The sequence below is a fragment of the Thalia democratica genome, chromosome 6, assembly GCF_965202585.1.
Source record: "Thalia democratica chromosome 6, ktThaDemo2.hap1.1, whole genome shotgun sequence".
In the NCBI taxonomy this organism is placed as follows: Eukaryota; Metazoa; Chordata; class Thaliacea; order Salpida; family Salpidae; genus Thalia; species Thalia democratica.
The window spans coordinates 48,463,599-48,484,788 of NC_139170.1; the positions used below are offsets into that span (position 1 = coordinate 48,463,599).

The 21,190-nt window shown below is 26.0% G+C and overlaps 3 protein-coding genes and 1 pseudogene across 3 annotated transcripts; 2 read left to right on the top strand and 2 right to left on the bottom strand.

The window, feature by feature from the left end:
• Positions 1-579: 579 nt before the first annotated feature.
• On the bottom strand, positions 580-1,694 carry LOC145839187 (leukocyte elastase inhibitor A-like). Its single transcript, XM_082946795.1, has 2 exons — positions 1,292-1,694; positions 580-1,208 (listed from the first exon to the last, which is right to left on the bottom strand). Exons 1-2 carry the CDS (start codon positions 1,692-1,694, stop codon positions 580-582), a joined length of 1,032 nt encoding a protein of 343 aa, XP_082802921.1.
• Positions 1,695-4,487: 2,793 nt separating this feature from the next.
• On the bottom strand, positions 4,488-5,602 carry LOC145839188 (leukocyte elastase inhibitor A-like; annotated as a pseudogene).
• Positions 5,603-11,515: 5,913 nt separating this feature from the next.
• Positions 11,516-15,534, top strand: LOC145839435 (uncharacterized). Its single transcript, XM_082947006.1, has 6 exons — positions 11,516-11,604; positions 12,288-12,401; positions 12,644-12,737; positions 13,863-13,949; positions 14,587-14,684; positions 15,192-15,534. The coding sequence occupies exons 2-6, from the start codon at positions 12,300-12,302 to the stop codon at positions 15,285-15,287; spliced, it is 477 nt and encodes a 158-aa protein (XP_082803132.1). The 5' UTR covers positions 11,516-11,604; positions 12,288-12,299; the 3' UTR covers positions 15,288-15,534.
• On the top strand, positions 15,528-20,925 carry LOC145839434 (peptidyl-prolyl cis-trans isomerase B-like). Its single transcript, XM_082947005.1, has 6 exons — positions 15,528-15,677; positions 16,959-17,072; positions 18,074-18,167; positions 18,742-18,828; positions 19,419-19,516; positions 20,447-20,925. The coding sequence occupies exons 1-6, from the start codon at positions 15,528-15,530 to the stop codon at positions 20,579-20,581; spliced, it is 678 nt and encodes a 225-aa protein (XP_082803131.1). The 3' UTR covers positions 20,582-20,925.
• The last annotated feature ends 265 nt before the right edge of the window (positions 20,926-21,190 follow it).

Here is a 21,190-nt window from a genome sequence, read left to right on the forward strand (position 1 = left end):
ATATTCATAAACATTTAAATTTAAAATTTCTGCAAAACATGTCTAATAAATTTAAGCTTTTCTGAGGATTATGGAAAAGAGAAAACATCTCATATATAAAACAGCTGTAAAAAACTGTCGTTTGTTATATAATTAAATGTTTAAAACATATTTAAATGAACATTTAATTTTTTCCTTAAAACAACTAATTTTTGAATTATTTCCCGGTAATAAGAAAAATACAAAAACCGTGAACTATTGAATAGAAATATAAGTTTATCTTTGTTTGCTAAAATACCGAAAATTTGTTTATAAGTTAACTAAAATGAAATTTAATAAACTTTACTTAACACTGTCTGGTTTTAATATAATCTTAGATTTAGCTGAAAATAAATTGATCCTTTTGTTAGGTAGTTTATTAACTATTCATTATTTGTGTATATTGTATTAACAAATTAAATTCAAGCATATGAAAAAATAAATAAAACGTAAATACAACAAAAATACTTAAACGAAAATACTGCATAGTTTATAACACAACATATGTATACAAAGCATATAAAACATGAAAAACTTATGAAAACAATGACTCATAACCACCTACAACGAAGTAACTTTACCCATGAACAAAGTTTGATTTTTGTATAAAATCATGAACACAAACGGATGATCAACTGTAAATTGTATCGGTTTTGGATAAACTATCATGCATTCATTAACCATTTTTATTCCAGTTGCTGCAGCAGCTTCAGTTCCTTCTTCACTTGTCTCAATGAAAGCTTTGTGAACTACTTCGGACACATGAAGACCATTTGATTGCATGGACATTGCACTAAAATCTGCATTTTCTTCATCGAAAGCATCTTTTATTCCCAACGAACGCAAAGTTTCGTTCAACTTTATTTCATACTCGATTTTGAACTTTGGCATCTTAAGCAAAATATAATTTATTCTGAAATTGTTGCTGTCTTTAATGCTTTCAATTGTTTTCTTGTCTAGCTTATCAATTACACTTTTCAATCCAAATCTTTGGTCGGGTAAAATTATCAGCAAACTAAAATCTGGTTGCTTGTAAGGAATTCTCACACACTTGAACTTTTTTTCATCAACTGAAAGAAACGAATAATAATCCTTTTTTGTCATCATTTTAACAGTAGAAGTTTTGTCTTCTGTACAATAGAACGTAGCATCTCTGGTGTATCGTGACTTGAACTTGTCATACCAATCACCTTTGAAGTAGATACAACTGACTAGAACACATGCTGTATCACGGTCCAGTGCACTAAACAATTTTTTATTTTTCCACTAGTACATCTTGCAACCCAATCATTGATTTTAGTTTTCGATTTTTCTGCATTGTTCATGTAGTCCAAAGACAGAACTTGGCATTTAAAAGCAGATTCCATGTCACATTTGTACTTTGCGATCATCTGAAAAGTTTTTGATGGAAAGACAGAGTTAGCAAGTTTGATTTGTAAACCTTCAGAATTGGAATCGAGTACATCATTCAGCTCTTTAAGATTCGAAAGAAGTTTTTCATCATTTACGAGTCCGAGTGCCTTTTCAAGCTGCTGCTTAGTTGTGCCATTAGAACCTATTAGTAGCATGGAAAGAGCGAGCGAAACGCTCAATGGTGAAAAAAAAATATTTTCATTTTCATCAGTGCTTTCACAAAACTTCTTAAAAAGACTGACATCAAACGAATTGAAATTCATACTGATTTTAGACACCAAACCTTAAAATTTCAATTTTAATTGTTATTAACCAATTAAGTATTTAAAATTCAACTTATGTTTTACCTATTAATCAAAGAAATGTCAGAAAATTTGTACAAATAAATTACAGGTTTTCTGCATTGCAACGATTAAATGTTTTTATTATCTAGTACAAAATTACATGACAACTACAGTTTTTATAATAATTTGAAATGGTCTTCATCTCAAAACGCTATCCTGAAAATTGACAAGCATAAACAGGTTTTTGTGGTAGTAGAAAACAAAAAAAAAAAGTCTTTTAAAAGAAATTTTATTTTTATAAATATTCAAATCTTCTACATATAGCCATATTTTAGTAAGCTTATAAACTATTTTTAACCATACTCTAAAAAGTACTTGATAGTAAGATATAACATTCTTAGGTCTAATCAATAAGAACACGATGCTAACAAGTTGTTAAAACAGCATTTATAATATTATAAAATTAACAATGATACAAAATTATTAGAGTTATAAATGTCTGTACTCTAATTATCGTTCATTTTTACACATTTAACTATTTGTTTCAAGCCTTTAATATTTTCAAATACAACTTTGCATTGGATTTAGATGTATACCTCAAGCATTATAAATAAGTTTTAGTAGATTTTTAACCGTTTTAGAATTTAATAGATCTAAAACCTGAAGTGAATCTAATTTAAACCAATTATTATATATGAAACACAACCATAAAATAAGTGATTTGCAATAAATACTTTTTACTTTGCAATGATCGCTTTGATTTGTCACGACACTTTTGGCGCTAATGAGCTATATTTTTCTTTATCTGGGATAGGAGGTAAATATTACAACATTATATGTGAGCAAGAAAAAACAATTATCTTTTAAGTTTATACATTTTTTTACGATTTAATAAAGTTATGAATATTGTAAGTTTAAAAAAAGCTAAGACTTTTTTTTTTTGATATAAGTTAAACTTTCATAGTTCTCTAGATATTTTTTTAGTGCGGAAGATTTTTTTAACTAATCCCATAGTTTTGTTTTCAACTAAGTTTTAAAAAATGAGGTCTTGTACATTTACTAACACACATTAGTTTAAGTTTTATTAAAAATATTCAAAAAACTAAACAAAAATAAATATACTCTGCTAAAACGACAACAAAATGTGAAATTTTTTATTAAAGCTTAAATTTTTTTTATTGTGATTTAGTAAACTTATAAATCTTCTAATTGGAATAGACTGGACTATATCTATAGAATTTTTCTTTTTTTTTATGGTATTATAATTTAAATAAACTAAGTTAAGTAATTTTAAGTAAAACTTTCAAAACTTAAGTCATTAAAAGTTACTAAAGGTCACTTTTTAGTTCGTTACAAAATTTTAGTAAATGTTTCAATAACTATTACTACTAAATAAACCTGCTACAAAATTTTTCACAGACAGTCAGTTATATTAAAGAATTCAAAGTAAATATTTAGTTTTCGAATATACTTGTACCTTTATTAAAAATCAAGAAACTACAAACATAACATTTGTGTTTTATCTCTTGTAAGTAAATTAAATACTGTTTAGTATATTTCTACTTAAGTCAAGTTTGTATAAAAATGTTTGGTAGCTCTTTTTAACTCTTCATTTAGTTACTGACTTTAGTTTAACTTTAATTTTGTTGTCCCTTTTAAAATAAAGTTAAAACAATTGTTTTTTTTTATAAGGAACATTCTTAGTTAGTTTGATAAAACAAGCATTGATAATAAACTGATTCAATTAATTCTATTTGATAAAATTTTGAGGTTATAAGCTTAGCAGCATTTTTGACGTTTCTAAAAAAAACCATCAATTTTTAGTTTTAGTTAAATTTATAATGAGCCAATTGTAGTTACGTAGTTCGTATATTAAGTTATATGAATTTTAAATATTTCCAGTTATTGTGGTTTTATAGAAAAGTAAAGACACAAGTGTTTTTATTTTTTAAATAAATATAGTTTCAAAATTTGGTTATTGTTTTCACTTTTTATCTCCGGAACCAACCCGTTATGCGATTGGTTATTCGTTGGTGCTCATGATTTTATACAAAAATAAACTTTTGATTATGAGGAAAGTAACTTAGTTGTAATAAATTTTTCAGCGGTCGGGAAAAATTTGAGGACTTAGTTATTTATAACAAGAAAAGTTAACTCGAACATATTTTTTTACGAATAATTTCGCTGTCTATGAAATAAATACATTTCTTTGAAACTATGTACTCTGTATACTTTTTATACGTGTGTGAAGTTGAAAAAATTTATGAAGTTAGTAAAAGTATGGGACAAAAAGCTATTTACTAACTTTTTTTTAACCTGAAAGGTAATTTTTATTGCATTCTACGTGTATAAAAAAAATTAGAAAAAATCACAAAAGTAGCAAACATCTATTACTAGTCTATGTTTTTGAAAATGGGTGCCTTGTAATAATTTAAACAAAAAATTGCTAAATTCTGAAAAAATAATTAGAATTTTACCCAAAGTTTAATATTTCACTACTTAATCTTGGTCTACTTAGACCAAAATTGTCAGAGATTTGTAAGAGACTTATTTGTTTTTGATTTTTTAAGTGTAAATATTTTCATTATAATCTTCGTACTTCTATTTTTATTATGATTTACATATAAATAAAGTTATAATGATACACTGAATCAACTGTTGTTTTTATCTTATTGGCTTTTCAGTTAAACAAAAAACAAGTCTTGCACAGAATCAAACAAAACTTTTTACAAAAGAAATGAAACAAGTAACGTACATGAGACTCATGACCACTTACAAAGACCACTCTTTCCCCATGAACAAAGTTTGATTTTTGTATAAAATCATGAACACAAACGGATGATCAACTGTAAATTGTATCGGTTTTGGATAAACTATCATGCATTCATTAACCATTTTTATTCCAGTTGCTGCAGCAGCTTCAGTTCCTTCTTCACTTGTTTCAATGAAAGCCTTGTGATATACTCCAGACACATAAAGGCCATTTGATTGCATGGACATTGCACTAAAATCTGCATTTTCTTCATCAAAAGCGCCTTTAATTCCCAACGATCGCAGAGTTTCGTCCAAATTTGCTTCATACTCGATTTTGAACTTTGGCATCTTAAGCAAAATGTAGTTTATTCTGAAATTGTTATGGTCTAAAATGCTTTCAATTGTTTTCTTGTCTAGCTTATCAATTAAACTTTTCAATCCAAATCTTTGGTCGGGTAAAATTATCAGAATACTAAAATCTGGTTGCTTGTAAGGAATTCTCACACACTTGAACTTTTTTTCATCAACTGAAAGAAACGAATAATAATCCTTTTTTGTCATCATTTTAACAGTAGAAGTTTTGTCTTCTGTACAATAGAACGTAGCATCTCTGGTGTATCGTGACTTGAACTTGTCATACCAATCACCTTTGAAGTAGATACAACTGACTAGAACACATGCTGTATCACGGTCCAGTGCACTAAACAATTTTTTATTTTTCCACTAGTACATCTTGCAACCCAATCATTGATTTTAGTTTTCGATTTTTCTGCATTGTTCATGTAGTCCAAAGACAGAACTTGGCATTTAAAAGCAGATTCCATGTCACATTTGTACTTTGCGATCATCTGAAAAGTTTTTGATGGAAAGACAGAGTTAGCAAGTTTGATTTGTAAACCTTCAGAATTGGAATCGAGTACATCATTCAGCTCTTTAAGATTCGAAAGAAGTTTTCCATCATTTACGAGTCCCAGTGCCTTTTCAAGCTGCTGCTTAGTTGTGCCATTAGAACATATTAGTAGCATGGAAAGAGCAAGCGAAATGCTCAGTGGCGAAAAGAAAATGTTTTTGTTTTCATCAGTGCTTTCACAAAACTTCTTAAAAAGATTGACATCAAACGAATTGAAATTCATACTGATTTTAGACACCAAACCCTAAATTTTCAGTATTATTTATTATTAACCATTTAAGTATTTGAAATTTAACTTATGTTTTACCTATTAGTTAAAGAACTGTCAGAAAATTTGTACAAATAAATTACAGGTTTTCTGCATTGCTACGATTAAACGTTTTTATTTTCTAGTACAAGGTTACATGACAACTATAGTTTTTTTAATAATTTGAAATGGTCCTCATCTCAAAACGCTATCCTGAAAATTGACAAGCATAAACAGGTTTGTGTGGTAGTTGTAAACAAAAAAAATAAAATGTCTTTTAAAAGAAATTTCATTTTTATAAATATTCACATTTTCTACATATAGCCATATTTTAGTAAGCTTATAAACTATTTTTAACCATACTCTAAAAAGTATTTCAAAGCAAGAAATAACATTTTTAGGTCTAATTAATAAGAAAACGGTGTTAAAAAGTTGTTAAAACAGCATTTATTATAATATAAAATTAGCAATCATGCAAAATTATTAGAGTTATAAATGTCTGTACTCTAATTATCGTTCATTTTTACACATTTTACTATTTGTTTCAAGCATTTTATTATTTAAAAAATAGACTTTGCATCATTTTTAGATGCATATCTCAAATATTATAAATAAGATCTAGTAGATTTTTAACCGTTTTATAATTTAATAAATCTAAAATCTGAAATGAATCTAATTCAAACCAACTGTTATATATGAAACACAACCATAAAATAAGTGATTTGCAATAAATATTTTTAACTTTGCAATGATCGCTTTGATTTGTCACGACACTTTTGGCGCTAATGAGCTATATTATTCTTAATCTGGGATAAGAGGTTAATATTACAACATTATATGTGAGCAAGAAAAAACAATTAACTTTTAAGTGTATACAATTTTTTACGATTTAATAAAATTATGAATATTGTAAGTTTAAAAAAAAGCTAAGACTTTCTTTTTTGATATAAATTAAACTTTTATAGTTCTCTAGATATTTTTTTTAGTGCGGAAATTTTTTTTTAACTAATCACATAGTTTTGTTTTCAAGCTAGTTTTAAAAAATGAGGTCTTGTACATTTACTAACACACATTAGTTTAAGTTTTATTAAAAATGTTCAAAAAACTAAACAAATATAAATATACTCTGCTAAAATGACAACAAAATGTGATTTTTTCTATTTAAGCTTAAACATTTTTTATTGTGATTTAGTAAACTTATAAATCTTCTAATTGAAAAAGATTGGACTATATCTATAGAAATGTTCTATTTTTTATAGATGTATAATTTAAATAAAGTAAGTTAACTAACTTTAAGTGAAACTTTCAAAACTTAAGTCATCAAAAGTTACTTAAGGTCACTTTTTAGTTTGTTAGATAACTTTAGTAAATATTTCAATAACTACTACTACTATATAAACCTGCTACAAAATTTTTCACAGACAGTCAGTTATATAATAGAATTGAAAGTAAATATTAATTTTTTGGAGTATACTTGTAGCTTCATTTAATGTTAAAAAACTACAAACGTAACCTTTGTGTTTTATCTCTTCTAAATAAGTTAAATACTGTTTAGTATTTTTCTACTTAAGTCAAGTTTGTATAAAAATATTTAGTAACTCTTTTTAATCTTCATATAGTTACTGACTTTAGTCTAATTTTAATTTTGAAGTCTCTTTTAATAGTCATTTTTTTGTTAAAAGTTCATCAAATCAACTACAATCTATATATAAACACCATTTTAATTTGATTTATTCAACTTTTAATACAAATAAATTGATTTTTTTTTACTTTATTACCCTAACATTAACTAGTAGTTATTTTATTGAATAAAAAGTCACAAGAGGTATTAATTATTATGTATGATATTAATTAAATCAAAATAAGTAATAGAATTAAGTGGTTCAAATTTTTATAAAGTCATTAAATACCATTTACAGTCTATGATTAAACTAATACTATATAAGTCATTATGGCATACACACTTTATATAAAAAAAGTTAGTTTACTAACTCATTAACTTTTCAAAATTAAATAGTTTTTTTTATACTCAATAAACTTTAAAATCAAAATCTACTTATTATAAATTCGACCCAAAACTAAATCCTTACAACATTTTTTTTTGTTTTTCTACCACGGGTAAAATTAATGAAATAACTGGAAAGGTTTGTAAACGTTAATTTTTTTATAAGACAGCTTTAGTTTAATAAACTGAACATAAATATATTAGTTTATTACTACAAAACTGTTTTTATACTTGTAAGATGTTTGATAGATAAAACGAAAACAATTATTCAAATAAATTTAAATTTACATAACTTTTTAAATCTTCAGAAATCTTCAAACATAAAAAAAGTAGTGACTAAGTGAAAATTTTTTACTTTTTACAAAACAAAATTTATGCTAAATAGAACTTTTATTTTTTAAATTCAAAAAAACACTTATTTTTAATTAATATAGCGGTCGGAGCTCGGTACTCTCTTATAAGTAACAGGTCAAATGTTTTATTAAAAAAAAACTCACAGGCCGATGAATAGATAAAATCATGCCGCTGATCGCAAAGTGTTTAAAACAGTTCCAATTATGATTAGAAAAAATAAATAAATTAAAAAACTTGATTGTTAGTTTAGACTTCAAAAACTTGTAATTTTGGTTTCTTTAAAAAAGTATGCTTTAGGCTGAAAATTAAATCTTGGAACGTGGATCACACATTTTTACTTTTAGAGCTGTATTTAACCCGTGGGCCGCAGTTTGCCGAATCCTGGCCTATTGGAACATCAACAGATATATAATATATATAGTAAAAATACCGAATATAAATTTTACTTGAAATATTTTTAATTCAGTATTTGATATTTTGATGTAAATTTAAGTTATCTTACAACACATCTAAGTTTAATTTTTTGTTACATTTTTATATAAACGTTTTCTTATATGTAAACAAACAACTAGAAAAAGTTCATAGTCCAAACCACATATTAAAAAAATTGATCGAACTTATTTTTTGAAAATTTGTAATACAGTATTTAAATATGAAATATTAATTTTAATTGTTTATGTCACAACAGTTTTTGATTTTTTTGTTACAGTTTTACAAAATTCTATAAACTTAACTTATATCGTTCAATATCTTTAAAAAGACCATCCAAAGTTCTGAAATGGAAAACTCAAAATTAATAATGGTGAGTGTGTTAATTTACTTTAGATGAATTAAATAAACTTTTTTTTTTTACATGTGCGTTGAAGAACACAAAAAAGTACTTTTGTTCACTTTTCAAACTGACCAATGGAGAAACGCCTACGATGCTTGTCTTCTGCTAGACGTGGCGTTTGCAGCAACCATTCGTTTACTATCATCTTAAAAAAACAGATGAAAGTCTTAAAGACTGGGCTTAAGACTTAAATTTTAACTAAAAACATTTTGCTTGTTTTAAATGTTAACAAGTTTAAATTTTAGAAAAATTTAAAGATGGTAAGCTCTGAACTTTTGTGCTTAATGCAACTCCTATGGTCTATTTTCATATTTAGTGTTGTAATTATGATAGGAGTCTAAATGATGTTGCTATTTGATTTAAAGAAAGGTAATTTAGGTATAACTACTGACATATAAGTTAATTAATGATATGGTGAAATATTTTGTAATAAAACCAGAAAATTTAAATAACTGTGGCCTTAAAAAACAAAGTTAAAATTATATTTTATATAACTTTCTAAAATGTTTAAAAAATGCTTAGTCTGAAAATCAATTTTCAAAGCTACTTATATCTCAAAGTTAAATGAAGCTTTAAGACTTCTCAAAAAGCGCATATTTATTAGTTTTTACCAGGAGTTTGAAAACTGCAACCCTAGGCAGCACTCAAAGTTTATTTTTCAGATAAGGGCATGGAGGAAAATCACTTTTTTCTCAATTTCATCTTATTTTACTATCTTCTGTGGCAAGAATTCTCTATTTGATGCAAGAAACATTTTCTGAAAATTGAAGTATTTATCTCGAAGAACGTGGAGGAGAAGAATTTTTATTAAAATAGTTTTTTTAGCCATTTTAGTTTGCTTTGTGCCTATTGTAGTCTTTAACTTTGTGCTATATCTCAAAAATTATTTTGAAATTTAAAAATAGCAACTTGTAGCACAAGCATAAAGTTATTTTTATAGAGAATTTATTAATTTTTCAAAAAACATAAAACTTTAATGTCAATTATTTTCCTTATTGTAAATGCTATCTAAAATTTTTTTTTTTTAGAGAACACACCTTTGTCTTTGATTTTAAAAAAAAATTGGTTTGGAGTTTGAATTATTTTTAGCTTAGTTAAAATTCTTCAAAATAAGATCAAATTGTTAAAAAAGTGAATTACCCCACCATATCCATGAAAGTTGAACTTTTAAAATTGGTCATAAGGATAACCTTCCTAAATTTATATGTCCAAAGAAAGATACCAAAAAATAAGATTTTTGCAATGTTTTTATGATTATTAATTTTAGAGGATGACTACTTCTTATTTATACTTTTAGGTTTAATATAAAAGTCTCTTTTGATTTTTCTAATAAAGGCTAGACTCCCTATGACTTTAAAGTTTAAACTATTAAGTTTTATTAATGATCAATATTATGTAATATTAAGGGCATAGTGAGGGGGGACACCTTTTTCACAGTTTTATTAAGTTTTAACTAAGCTAAAAGTTGATTTTTACAAATTTTAAAAACTTAAAATACTTTTTAAGATACAGCTGGTCAAAGTTGGAGACTACAATAGGTTCCTTATACAAGACGCAAACTAAAACTGCCAATAACTAGAAATCACAAAAAATCTATCTCCTCCTACTTATTTAACATAATTACCACAAACTTTCAGAAAATGTTCCTTGCAATATTTAGAAAACTCTGTCTGAACAAAATTTATAAAACATTAATTTTATGACAAAAAACAAAAAGTATTGTTTTTTTTTTTTATAAAATTTTTATAAATTCCTTGCAATAGAATTTTCTAAAGATCCCAAGGAACATCCCTGAAAGTTTGAGGTATTTATTGCAAAAAACGTAGAAGGAGATATGTTTTTAGTGAAATAGTCTTTTTTTTTGCTGTTTAAGTTAGCGCCTCCCATAAGGAACCTATTGTTAGCTCCGACTTTGACCGGCTATATCTCAAAAATGATTATGAATTTATAAAATCTATAAAATGCATCCTGTAGCTTATTTAAAACTCAACAAAATAAGATTAAATTGTGAAAAAAAGTCATTAACCCCCCTATGCCCTTAAAATTTAAATGTATTTAAATTCAAAAATAAAAGTTTTGTTTATCTTGTCTTAAGAAAATGAAATTATGTTTGAAAATAGTTTTCACTTATTAATAAGTTTAATAAAAAAAGTAAAAACAAATTATACAGTAATCTTCCTTTATTCTACCAACATATGTTTCTGTGTGTCAACAAATCAACACACTTCAACTGGGTTCTGTAAAAAGTAATTACTGTAATGAGAGAATAGAAGCATAGAATAAAGTAGTATATAAAAGTGTATATATGTTTTCATTAAAATAAGATATATTCTACAGATAATAGTTATTAATAAGTGAAATGCTTAATATTAAATCCGACTGTTATAAAACTATATGTATACTGTAACTATACTTTATTCTATGCTTCTATTCTCTCATTACAGTAATTATTTTTTACAGAACCCAGTTGAAGTGTATTGATTCGTTGACACACAGAAACATATGTTGGTAGAATACAGGAAGATTACTGTATAATTTGTTTTTATTTATATTCCAGTGAAGTTAGTTTACTAGGATCTTTTGTTAACAAACAATTAAAACTATATTTTGAACAGTTAATAAAAAAAGTATATTGTTTACTAAGTTTTTACTCAATTACAGTTTTTTCAACTCAACAAAATTTTAATTTTTCAGATCATGGTTGTTTCAAGCTCATTTTTAATTTTATTTCTTTATGGAATCAGTACAGCAATTGCATTTGATGATGAACCTGCAGTCACCAAAAAAGTGATTTATTAGTTTTAAGTTATAAAACAAATAATAATAAAATGGTTATAATTTTTGTAAATTGTTTGTTTTTTGATAAACAAAAGATCTCTTCTAAGTGTTCGTGAAAGACTGACACTTATTTTTTTATGGTTCTAACCATTTTTTATTTTGGTTTAAAATTTACATGTAAGTTTTAAATACAAAATTACTTTTGGTGTTAATATACTAAATCATTTATACTCTTTAACACGTGTTTTTTAAGGTGTACTAGTATATTTTGAAAACACTAACCACTAAATAGTTTTTATTTTTATCTGATATGATTTGATTTAATTTATTTGTACAACACAAAATATTTTGTAATGATAAATTTAATACTAAGGTTTCAACATAAAATCTGTATAAATTTAAGTAAAATGTTTTGCTAAAAATTATTAGTAGTACAAAAAATACTTTAAACACTTTTCGTTTTACTATTTTGTAAAATGTTATTGAGTATCAATATAATTATATTTGGGTTTTAAACTTTACAAAAATCTTCTTGTGTCAAAGCTAGATGTATGTTTAACAGTTGATTTCTAGCTTAAAAATAATACAAGATTTACAAACTTAATCAATTATCTTGCTTTTAGTTGATAAAAACAGTTTTCTATTACTTTTTAAGATTGGGTATTTAAAAATATTTCTATATTTATTTTCAGGTATACTTTGACATGGAAATAGGTGGTGAAAGCCTTGGAAGAATTTCAATTGGCTTGTTTGGAGACGTCGTGCCAAAAACTGCCCAAAATTTCTTTGAGCTTGCCACAATGAAGGTTTTTTTTGCTTACAACTTTTGTTATGCATTTCAAACAAAATAGTTACAAATACAGTAATTCATTTAAAGCCTTTTATTTACCAACCATCACATTTTTTTTTTCTTATTGTATTTTTTTTTAGATTAAGTTAATTTTAAATCATTTTACAACGGTATATTGCAAAGGCTGTTCTTTGGTTTAGTGTATTTTTTTAAATTACAAACAATCAAATATGTGTTTCATGGATTTTTTACTAACAGAATGGTTACGGGTACAAGGGAAGTTCTTTCCACAGGATCATCAAACAGTTCATGATCCAGGGAGGAGACTTCACCAACCACGATGGCACTGGAGGTGAATAATGTTATTGATAAATTATTAGTTGTATATATTATTTCATTTAAGTATTATTAGTTATAAGTGGGTATTTTGTAATTTAAAATGTTGAAGTGTTTTTTCTCCTGATAATACTGGAGGTACGCTGTCTTGTTTTTTGATTTTAAAAAATTGCTATGTTATTAGTGGATGTATTGTATATAATTTTGGAGGTAATTTTTAGCTGTAGTATTAATATAAGAAAATATGTAAGCTCAGACTTACTTTTTTTTATTCAAAAAACTTGCCTAGTACATGTAAGCTAATTCTTATGCAAGCCTTGCTAATCCTAAATTAAAAAGGTTTTGTAAATGCATTTAAATTTAATTTATACATTAAAACTTTTAAATCTCTTATTGCATATTTATAACATACGTCAAATTTTTACTTATTGATTTATATTTGTATTTAAAGTTTATCTTTTTTCTATATTTTCAGACTTTTTTATTATTTTTTTAAGCTCCATCACTCGATATATCAAAACTTTATGTAAAAATCAACTATTACATTCTATCTCAGTCAAAATTTTTAGTTCAAAGTGAAAAACAAAAGTTTTTGTTGTTGTGTTTTTTCGTTAAACATTCTGTTTTTTAAAAGTTAGCACTTCATTTTGTATGAGTTTTCGGCAATGAAACCAGCAACAGCTTATATATACAACTAATATTTAAAATGTAAAGTGTTTGTTGTTCTGTCTACAAAGGATCTTATATTTGCACTATTATCAATTATGTATGGGCAAGCCCTCAAGTATAAGTTCCTCTCTCTAGAAGTGTTTTAAAAAATGGATTTTATAATTTTTTATATTCACTTATAAGATTGATTTATTCTATAAGCTGTCTATTGTAAAATGTTCAAACTAATACAACCAATTTAAATTATCAATGGAGTTTAGATATATTAAACTTATGTAACATGATTTTAATTGCAAGTCGTACTTACACTTTAAAATACGTTTATCCTATGATGATTTTAAAATTGGTTATTGTGTTGAAGTTTAAAAAAAAACACATTACCAACATATTATTTTCTTATTAGGAACTTGTTACAAAGATTAACATGTAATAAATACATTACCAGTATAATATTTAATTTTTATTCTTACAGGAAAGTCAATCTACGGACCGAGGTTCCCGGATGAAAACTTCATACTGAAGCACACCGGACCTGGAGTTTTGAGCATGGCTAACGCGGGTAAAATATATACATATACGTATTATTTTAATGTGTTTAAATAAAGAAAAAGCATGACAATAAAATTCAGCAAATATCCACATATTGAGTTTAAGATGAAAGACACTATTTTGTAAATAAGAAAATTAGGTTTACATAGAAAATTATCTTTTCTGGTTCAAGTATAAATTATTTAAAATGAACACCAGTTACTCAGTTTTATGTGTATTAAAATAATAAAAACAGTGAGCAAAGTAGTAGTATTATTTTTAGTTTACCTGAAATCCTTAAAATAAAAAATTATTATTAAGTATTTTTACTTTTTTGACAACAACATAAAGCAGGTAGGGACACTAATGTGTCGGAGCATTCTAACTAAAATCAAACGAACGCTATATTTTCTATTCATTTAATAAATGAAATACTTCAATAACGTTTAAAATTATTAAGTATTTATTTATTGACAAAAAAAACGCAGGTAGGCACACCAACGACAGACAGTTCTTCATAACTCATAAAAAATATTTAATAAGTACATTTATATCATTGATAACAACATAAATAACTCAGAAGTAATGGGTCTCAACATTTTATAAAAAATCTAACAACTATCAGTGCTATTTTATGTAATTTACTTGAATTTTTTTTTAATTAACAGGTAGGGACACCAACGGCAGCCAGTTCTTCATAACAACTGTTAAAACCAGCTGGTTAGATGGAAGGCATGTAGTGTTTGGAAAAATTATTGATGGAATGGTTAGTCGCAACTATATTACAACGTTTTTGTATGAATATAACAGTTATAAGAAACATATAGCGTTAGTACTACTACGTTAATAACTTGAAGTTAAGATTTCTGTTTAGTTATTAATTCTTTTCCATATAAAAAACCAAGTAGTTGATGCTTATCAAGAGCTTTGTTATTGATTCAAAATACCTAAGCTGCTATCGATAAAGTTACATGATAACCTAAGATGATAGAGTTATTAAAAAACATTTTAATAGTAGTTTTATTTAAGTAAGTAGTAAAATTATTGTTTTATAGGACACATTTGTAAAAATAAAACACTTGTATATAATAAAACTAATTAATATTTTAAGGATTAATAAAAAAAATAACAGGACTATTTTATTCTATTTGTTAAAAGATTCTAAATTGTTTTCTAGATAAAATGACAAAGATTTTTACTTTATTTTCAAAACCACATTTAATAGTAGTTTTTATCAAATAACCAGCAACATAAAACTTATTTATTTTCTCAGGACGTGGTTGAAAAGTTGGAAAGCACGAAAACCGACCGTCGCGACAGGCCGGAACAGAAAGTTGTGATTGCAGATTGCGGCGAGATCAAAGATTAAATTTCTGCGTGAACCATATTTGCGTGTCAAAAAATTGATCAAGAAACCAGCCTATAATCGAACATTGTATTTTTGGAAAACTAAAAACACTTTTACGTGCTCTTCAATTTTTTTGTATTACGTCCGTTTTTATTTTATCTGTGCTACAATTTTATTGTATACGTGTGATTTAAAATAGTAACAAAGCAGTAACTTTTTGAGATTAACAATCGTTGCACGTTTTTAATCATCTTACTAACAATGCAGATATTTATGGTAAATAATAGAATTGTAATAAGGATGGTGAAAGTTTTCGTTCCGTTGACCCTTTTGCTGGGTTTGTTGCTGGTATTCATGATGCCACAGGAGTCTGACGCCAAGAAAAAAACCGGACCCATCGTCACCAACAAGGTAAATTTGTATAACAGCTGTATTAAGGAATGTTTATATAAAAAAGTACTTTTATTTGTTATAAAGTTCATTTTAGATAAACAACTTGTTCTTATACTGGTTTGATTTTAAGTAGTGCAGTTTGTTTAAGTACCGGGCCCATCGTCGCTAACAAGATAAAACCTTATAATAATTGCATTATTACTTTTTTTTACATGTGTTATTCTAAAGTCCTGAAAATTTTGACCAATTGTTAATAAGAAGGTAAATTTTGTATTTGGAGTAAAGTCATTGATTCTGATTTGTAAACACTGTTAAGTTGATTTGTTTAAAAATTAAAAATTCTACGGTGTATTACGATTTGTAACCAAGAAGGTAAAATTTCATTTAATCACATATGCGTTCGTTACTTTTTTTTAATTTTTGTACAAAGTTATTTAAACAAAATTGTGTACAAAACTTATTTCATAATCTTATTTTAAATTTAATTGTGATTCGTTTAGTTATTATGAACTGAGTACAAGTATTTTTTTTAAGTCAATTGTTTACAAAGTTATTTTTCTAGATTTAATTTTTTTTTTTCAATCCATCAAAATACATCTTCCTAAAACTGAACATAAAAGCCGAAATAGAAATTCAGTTAATAATACTTAATTAACGGTTAGATGTTTTTTAGATATGCTTTTAATTGATCTTAAACTTTGCTAGTGTAAAATCTTTTTATTTTTAAGTGTCAACACTTTTTATTGCAGATGTATTTTGTACTTTATTATTTTTTAACGTACTTCTAAATAGTTATTATTTTCATACTTTAGTCTTTTTTTTTACATGTAATCCAGGTATTTTTCTTTTCGTTTGTATATATTTTTCATTGATGGTTATATGTTAATATTTATTATTATTGTATTCCAGGTAAATTTGGGAGTAGAAATAGGTGGTGAATCATGTATAGTGTTATTTAAATATTTACGACGTGTTTATTATTATATCCACGCATATTATTTGTTAAATATTTAATTGGTTTTTATGTTTCATTTTTTATTAGTCCTTGTATATTTCTAAGTTATTTAAGCATTTATAAACATCTTTCAGGTATTTTGTTTTATTTTCCTATGTTTATACAATTCCAGGTATTTTTCGACGTTGAATATGGAATTTATTTTAATTCTGTTTAAGTTTCTTGAATATCCTATACTTTTTCAGATTTAAGTAAATTTTTTTAACTCAAACTGCTACTGGGTTTACTTTCTAATACTTTTGTAACTGTTTCGCAATATTCTATTATTTTGTACATATTTCCAGGTGTTTTTCGACGTTGAAATAGGCGGAGAAAGCATCGGAAGAATTGAAATCGGTCTTTTCGGAAGGACCGTTCCAAAGACCACTGCAAATTTTGTCGCACTCGCCACCGGTGAAGTTAGTACAGTTTTTTATTATATTTAATAGTAAAGAAGAAACACTCTAGTGTGAATAATTTATTTAATTTTTCTAAAAACCGTTGATTTTTTTTTTTGCTTTTGCAGTCTTGCTACTAGTGAAGTATGTATAGATTTAATAGAGAATGAAAAAATAAAGTGAAACCTTTCAAATGAGTATCATTTTTTTAGTGTTAAATTTCTCCAAAATTGAGTTAGTTTACTTTAGTAATTAATTTTTTTAATTATTTATGTAAAAGTTTTAAAATATTCCAAAAACCATTGAAAATTTTGTTGCACCAGCCACTGGTGAAGTTAGTACAAATTTTAGTTATACTTTTAGCTATTAGATGCTAAAAAATGACAAATTAAACTATTGAACGGGAATTAATAACATAAGTTTTCCGGAATTTTTTTAAAATTGTTCACACTTGCTACTAGTAAAGTTAGTCTTTAATCTAGATATTTTTTAAAAACTAAAAAAGATTATTTCAAATGAGAATTATTTAAGTTAAGTCGGCAAATTAACAGTCAAAAGTTAAAAAAACGTTTGAGTTTTAAATTTTAACAAACACAACTACAATTTAAAGCACGAATTTCATTTTAGTCTTGTCATGCAAATATATTGAAAGTTACTTAATGTTTATAGTTATTCTGCCTCACGTTAAGATAGAGTGTTCAGATATAAGAACAGAGTCATTAAAAAATCAATACAATTAAACAGAAAGGATTTGATACAAGGCATTAAAACTCCGCAGAGTTATCAAATATATAATTAAGTAATAAAAATAATGATACTTATTAAGTTTAAAAGAAAGGATTTGGTTTTAAGGAATTAAAGTTCCAAGGATTTATCAAATAATGTTAATTAATTAGATTTCAAAGAAAGGATTCGGTTATAAGGGGTCAAAAGTCCACAGAGTTGTAAATAAGTAATAAAATATAATAATTTAAGTTAACAGAAGATGACATAGTAGTTGAAATTATTAATTTAATTAACAGAAAGGATTCGGATACAAGGGGTCAAAGTTCCACAGAGTCATCAAGGATTTCATGATTCAGGGTGGAGACTTCACTAGAGGAGACGGTACTGGAGGTAAATTGTCAATTAATTAATGGTCAACGTTTAAAAAAAATAGTAGAACAATATCAGTCAGTAATAAGTTAGTTTACAATTTTTTGTACTGGGGGCAAGTTGTTAACATACCAATTGTTTGTTAACGTTTAAAAATATAACATCAGTGTTCAAGGCTAAAATGTATAAAATTGAAATATGATCAGTCAATGTACTAATAACTGTTTAAAAATCGTTAATAACAACTAACTTTATGCATACATTTTTCTTGTACAGGAAAATTTTCAGTATATAGTAATTTTTTATCTATAAAACTCACTTGTTTAATTACTTGTTGATGCAACTATATTTAAAATTTATACAACTTTCTAGTGTAAGAAATCTTTCTTTTTTCTGTATACAACTCATTAGTTAAATTATTTGAAAATATAACAATCTTTCATTTTCAGTTTCTTGCTTCCACAGGAAAATCAGTCTATACTATTTTTTTAATGACAACATAACTACCTAACCCACTTAAATGTTAAGCTGAAAGCTGTAATTGTTTAATAAAAACCAAAAGTGTTTATTATTTAATTGTTTCTTGCTCGCACAGGAAAATCCATCTATGGAGAAAAGTTCGCAGATGAGAACTTCAAACTCAAACATTACGGAAAAGGATGGCTTTCAATGGCAAACGCTGGTTAGTTTTGTCATCATGTTACCCATTATTTTGAACAAAAATCACTAAAAATACGGAAATTTAACTAACTTTTTATTGTTAATATATTGTTTTTTCAAACATTACGGAAAAGGATGGCTCTTAATGGCTAACGCTGGTTAGTGTTATTAATATATATTACTGTGAGCATAATATTTGTTATATATTCACAATAATGCTATCAACACACTGTTAATTCACCAGTTACTTTAATCTTATTTTGTCTTGACGTATTATCCAAAAGTTTTTTGTTTAGCATACTAACTCTGTTTGCTAAAAAGTCAGCAACTGTATGCGAATATCATTTTCCATGAACTATTATCTTGTATTGACTTTTTGTTTGTCTTCATAGTTTTTAAGTCACTACGACGTACACAACTTTACTTTTTCAAGTTGTTTTACTAAAAAATTAAATCTGAATGCAATACAACTTAACTCTCTAACTCTGTTTGAACTTCTTCATTTACGTTTTAGAAACAAAACCACATACTAAATGATACATAAAATTTTTCAATAGTATCGTTAATAGTTTGTCAAGTATCATCAAAAAACTATGCTTTCTTTTCAAACAGGCAAGGACACCAACGGATCTCAATTTTTCATCACCACAGCGAAGACCTCATGGTTGGACGGAAAACACGTTGTTTTCGGTAAAGTCGTCAGCGGTATGGTAAGTAATTTGATAGTTGGTTATATTGATATAATAGAAAAAATTTAAAGCATGTTAGTTGTGGTTTATTATATGTATTGTATATTTTAGTTGTTGAGCGAATTATTATAATTAATAATTATTTATTAAATTATAATTAGTGTTGTTAGTATTTTCATAGATGTCAAATTAATTGTTGAAAAACAAGACTTATAGCTTATTTAAATGAGAGAAGTTTCAAAGTTGTTTCTGGTTTAAAGTTTTCTCTAATATCACCTGAAAAGTTCAATGTTTTAAAATAGTTTCCATGTCGTGGTGATTTTAAAAGTTATTTTACTTCAATATGATTAAATCTTTCAAGTTTTTATTTTAGCTCGAATTGTATTTATTTACTTATATGGTTTACTCTGATTGTAAAAGTTAATAACTTTTGGGTTTGTAATAAAAAATTACTTAAAATTATTCATGGTTTCTTAATAGTTTTACTTTGTAAAATGCACGTTTACCGTGTATATATTAATTGCAATGAATATTTTCTACTTTTACGCCACATATTGCTTTCAAACGCCCACAATGTTCTTTTGGACATTTCCAGTGTATAATTCGATTTATATCATATCAAGTCTTAATTTTTTCAAGTTTGCCGCTCATTACAAGTTTTAGGTTTATTCGAAACCCAACCTCCTATTCATGTCCCGCAAATTTAAATTATTTAATTACATATGTGGTATTTACTTTAATTATTGTAAATACTTTTAGTACTATTTAACCACACTACTTACAGGCACTAGGCTACGAAGCTTTAGTTTTTTGTACGTTTCAGTACAGTTTATAGACATATCAACATTTTCACAGGACATTTTATAAACCTATCAACATTTTCGCAGGACATTTTATAAAAACATCAACATTTTCACAGGACATTTTATAAACATATCAACATTTTCACAGGACGTCGTCTACCAGATTGAAAACACGAAGAAGGGCGCTCAAGACAAACCTGTTGATGACGTCATAATAGCTGCTTGCGGGGAACTCCCTGTTGAAAAACCTTTCGCCGTTGCCAAGGAGAGCGCTAAAAAATAAATTGCATTTGAAATGTTAATGAAGCTCATTTTTACATGAAGCGTTCTTTATAAAATAATTTTTTTTTACAATTTTTGTAGACATTAATAATACTTGAAATATTTATGAAGCTTTAGTTTTAAAGCGTTCTTGCAGTAGAATTATATTTATGTGGAATTATTAATACATCAATTTTTAGGTAATTTTAATTATTTTTTCAAATAACATAATTCAAAAACCATGACTACCATGTGGTGATACATTTGTATATTTATTATAAAAAACTATTTTAAAGCTGTATATATTCATATGGATTTTTTATTTGTTGTTTTTAAGTTTTACTTTTAATAAATTTGAAGACTCTATATTAGTTGCTTTTTATGACATTTTTATTTTACAAATACTTTATATATCTATATAAGAATTCTTATTACAAAATGCACAATGGTAAAATTGAGTTTACAAATCATAAAGAACTTAAGTTTGTATCAGTAATAATGATAAAATAATTAATATAACCAAATTTTTAGTTATATTTAGGTATTAACTACAGAAAAAAGTCTATATTTTTGACCCGTTAACGGTTTGAAAATATTAATTTCGATCATTTAAAAACTTTTATAAAACAAA

Bases quoted from the DNA above. Each gene is read 5' to 3' on its own strand.
- LOC145839434 (XM_082947005.1), top strand. From the start codon at position 15,528: ATGCAGATATTTATGGTAAATAATAGAATTGTAATAAGGATGGTGAAA. The intron at 15,678-16,958 runs GTAAATTTGTAT...ACATATTTCCAG, and splicing joins GACCCATCGTCACCAACAAG to GTGTTTTTCGACGTTGAAAT. The intron at 17,073-18,073 runs GTTAGTACAGTT...TTTAATTAACAG, and splicing joins TCGCACTCGCCACCGGTGAA to AAAGGATTCGGATACAAGGG.
- LOC145839187 (XM_082946795.1), bottom strand. From the start codon at position 1,694: ATGAATTTCAATTCGTTTGATGTCAGTCTTTTTAAGAAGTTTTGTGAA. The intron at 1,209-1,291 runs GTACTAGTGGAA...TCTACTTCAAAG, and splicing joins CAATGATTGGGTTGCAAGAT to GTGATTGGTATGACAAGTTC.
- LOC145839435 (XM_082947006.1), top strand. From the start codon at position 12,300: ATGGAAATAGGTGGTGAAAGCCTTGGAAGAATTTCAATTGGCTTGTTT. The intron at 13,950-14,586 runs GTAAAATATATA...TTTAATTAACAG, and splicing joins TTTGAGCATGGCTAACGCGG to GTAGGGACACCAACGGCAGC. The intron at 14,685-15,191 runs GTTAGTCGCAAC...TTATTTTCTCAG, and splicing joins GAAAAATTATTGATGGAATG to GACGTGGTTGAAAAGTTGGA.